Below are 4,027 nucleotides of genomic sequence, written 5' to 3' on the forward strand. Positions count from 1 at the left end.
CGCTGTTGCAAAGTCTGTAGTCTGTACTATCTACTGTATCCAGTAGGAATGATGAAAAATGCCATTTTTCTCTCAATGATGTTACTGTCTCAGCTCAAAGGTAAGAATAAGGTAAGGATGGGTTTCACCAAACTTCTTTTCAACCCCCAACAGCCTAAACAGATTAAAAGCCCTGTTAAGCCTCTACTAATCCAATGGAATAGGCTGTTTGTTACCTTACCAGGCCTTCTATAGGGGCTCAGAAATTCACCCTGAGAATTAGATTTACGTCTTGCATTGCAGGAATCAACACGGACCACTGTCAGTGGACCGAATGTCAAAATAACAATTCGACCGTGACTGGATGCGATCAACACAACCTAGTAGAGGTCAACCAAAGGCCATGTGATGGGGGCACCCGGTTCCACTGCTGCGAACCGCCCGGTGGGAGTGACTTTGCCGGAAACCGGACTAGAAGAGCCGGCAATAGAGTCTGTTCAAAACCGGTCATCAAGTTCGCTATTCCTAAGACTCTGAACCTGTGTTTGAATAAGGCAGTGAAAATGTTGTGTAACTACGAGTGTATCCCAGGCTATGAGGAGGGGATGCCTAACATGCCTTGCAGAGAGGAGAGAGGACAACTGAAGTGGCCAGAGCGTGGGACGTGCTCCTTGAAGACATGTCCGCAAGGTCCTTTCCCTTTGATAGTGCTGGAAACACCACAGGTAGCCGAATACTATAACCCGGACATGGGGCAGTTCGTGACGGTGTATGTTGTTCTGTATAATAAGGAGAAGAAACTGCCGGTGTGGTCAGTCACTTACCTGCAGGCGGTGTCAGATAAGATCTTGCATCGTGTGGATAATAGGTAAGTCAGAAGTCATCATAAGTACTGAAATATTTATCATCAGACAATCTTAAGAAGTTCAGTAGGGGTGCATTAACGCGCGTCTACGCTTCTATACTAAAGGGGTAAATGAAATAATAATAATAATAATAATAGTGCTTATTTATACTTACATAGGCAGGGCCGTATTTAGGGGGGGCGAGGGGGCCCGAAAAATTGGGGCCCGGTCACCCCCCCTCCCCTCTACTTTCGAGCTCCATTTTTCTCCTGTACTGTAGGAGCATCCACCCCCCCTGTCCATTAGTGTTTGGACCCTCGGGCCCCCCCACCTCGGCCAAATTCTGGATACGCCCCTGCCTATAGCTACTGCTCGTATATGAACTGAAAAGTCCCTTTAATCCAGCAGTAGGTTACTACTATTATGTTCCCAATTTTCAAGTTTTTGTTACTATGTATTAGCATGGGTAGGTATTGGGGGTCGGGTAATTGGAATCGATCAAAATTTTAAAAAGCAAATTGTTCTCTTCATTTCAGTTACAATGCTCTGAAACCGAATGGCAGACTTTGTTATTTCTACCAACATCCATGCCCTGAGTTGAAACACTTACAAGCCAAGAATTCAGATTACAGAAACACGGGGTGGGACCGTGGACATTTGACTCCTGCCAGTGTTGCACGATGGTCACTGAAAGCTACAAGGGCAGTCAACTTGTATATTAACGTTGCACCTCAAGATCCCTTCACCAACCAAGGTCCTTGGAAAGACCTCGAAGAATATACGGAAAGTTTCAGTAGAACCCAATCTATTGTAGTAGCCACAGGATTGTGTTTGAAAAATGCACAACAAAAAACAAAGGCAGACGGTATCACTGTGCCAACGTGTTTCTGGAAAATGATTTGCTTCAAAGACGAGCAAGGGGAAGAACAAGTGATCGGGTTCATGCATAAGAACACAAAAGTTAGCACGATCAAGGAACAAGATGCTAGAATAGAAGAAGTGTTTACAGCGCGAAGTCAAGATGAGATATTGAAAGAAGTCGGAGAGATGATGGATCCCTGGCGAACATCAGAAACGAGTATTTTCAAGTCGAGAGGAATATACGTCCCCAATACAGTCAACCCTGCAAACCAAGCCATCTTATTCCCACTAAGCCTGTTGAAATGTGCTAGGCAAACCAATCTATCTGCTAAAGAAAAGAACAACTGGGAGAGTGGGCTGAGATCAAAGAAGCGAAAGGGGGAACCTTTAACAAACCCAAAGGGAAAGGAACCTAGGAAAGAAATAGTAGGGGATCCACAAAGTTCACAAGATAGTGAATGTGATAGTGGTGACCTAAACGATTTAGAACTCAATAACTTATATCAAGAATTTTGATTGGAACACCCATATTTATGAACAAAATGCTGGCTCTTAAGTTCGTGCTAAGCATAGTCTCAAGGCATTTGATTGGTCAATTTTGACTTGAGACTGATCTAAGAACGATCATTCTTGTTCATAAATACGAGTGTAAGAGTATCTTCTTCAATTATGACCAGAGCCCGCCAAATACTACATATATTGCTATGGCGCCATACTGCATCCTGTATTTTGCCATATATCTTCTTCAATTATGACCAGAGCCCGCCAAATACTACATATATTGCTATGGCGCCATACTGCATCCTGTATTTTGCCATATATTACTTACCTATTTTACCAAAATTTGTGAAAACGTCATAAAATGTGTAAAAAAAGCGCCTTTTTGGGCTTTTTGCCTTATTTTTAGTATCATATTTTAGAGAGCTCTGATTATGACATTTTTATCCAAAACTATCAGGGAGATATTTCTTCCCTGCTCTGATTGTATAAGATTTTTCACATACCATTTTTTCATATTTTGAGAGAGAGAGAGAGAGAGAGAGAGAGAGAGAGATCAATAGGTATAAACGCATATTAATATTCATGCCCTGCACTGATTGCATGATCAGATGATGGACTTAGGCCGCGCCTATCTTAATCTTGGCATGCATGCCAAGGCCAGGGCCGGACACCGAACAATTGGCCCCTCCTAGCAATTTTTCTCCTTAAATACTATAGGGTGTGGGGGGGAGGGGGGGGCTTGTGGTCCCGGGCCCCCTCTGAGGAGCCCGCGGGGGGAAATGAGACCAGATGGACCGACCCTGGTTAAGCCACCCTTGCCGGGGGGTCATTCTAAAGGGGGGCAATCAATATTCATATATCATCAAGTTCGGAGGTGGGGGTAATTCCACGTGGTAAGTTTACTCCACCTTGTCCTATTTCTAACGTGTTTGTGTTTACATTAGAGAAAGTGGACAACCTTTGGCCCTTGCATGACTGAGGGTTGAGGTCCCTCCCCCCCCCTAAAAATCAAGGCCTTTTTTTAAATTCTTTAGTCAGTTGTGTAGGTAGGAAGTAGGTATTACACATTTAAAGCTGACAATTAGGACTTATTCTATTTATTATTATTATTATTATTATTATTATTATTATTATTATTATTATTTTTTTTTACAATTTCATCTTAGGTATTTCATCCTACATATTAGATACAAGGTACATACAATTTTTTGTGCATTCGTATTTTGGATATTATTAGAATATTGCAAGAATTCCATCAAATTGTTTATTGTTTTGACATGTGGGTTAGTACTGTTAGTAGGTACCTTATTTTATTATTGTACGATTTTGTATGTCAGCATTTATACCACATTGTACGATAGTAGTAGGTACTCACCTACCTATAAAGAACCTACTTATACCTTATACCTAATGTAGGTGTGAGTGAGCTATTAATAATACTGAAAATATAAAAATAAACAAAAGTTCATGATTTGTGTAGCTACAAAAAAGAAACAATACCTACATTTCTGTGCTATTTATTTTCAATTGTTGATGACCGCTCAAGCATTCACAGCTTTTTCCAGTGGCGGTTAGGTAGAAATGTAGGTCCTACCTACATGATTGTATGTTTGAATGTAACTAGCTCAAGAGTTTCTACCTACATAGCTATCTATGAGCAGATTGAGAGGCTGACGAAAAACGCCGATCCCGTCCCGTCTGTATTACAGGGGAAAAGGCGAAGAAAAAGAAGAGAAGAGATAGATCATTCTTACAATAATGCCAGCCAGTCACGCTCAGATCGTCTGATGTGACACCTGGGTCTGAATCTTTTTCCACGTGGTCTGACAGACCGCGTTTTG

The 4,027-nt window shown here is 41.7% G+C and overlaps 1 protein-coding gene across 1 annotated transcript; it reads left to right on the forward strand.

Moving 5' to 3' along the window:
* LOC103515949 lies at window positions 1–2,425 on the forward strand. Its single transcript, XM_008480893.3, has 4 exons — window positions 1–100; window positions 283–847; window positions 1,361–2,202; window positions 2,333–2,425. Exons 1-3 carry the CDS (start codon window positions 49–51, stop codon window positions 2,199–2,201), a joined length of 1,458 nt encoding a protein of 485 aa, XP_008479115.2. The 5' UTR covers window positions 1–48; the 3' UTR covers window position 2,202; window positions 2,333–2,425.
* The last annotated feature ends 1,602 nt before the right edge of the window (window positions 2,426–4,027 follow it).

Source organism: Diaphorina citri, unplaced genomic scaffold (genome assembly GCF_000475195.1).
Source record: "Diaphorina citri unplaced genomic scaffold, Diaci psyllid genome assembly version 1.1 scaffold1449, whole genome shotgun sequence".
Lineage (NCBI taxonomy): Eukaryota > Metazoa > Arthropoda > Insecta > Hemiptera > Psyllidae > Diaphorina > Diaphorina citri.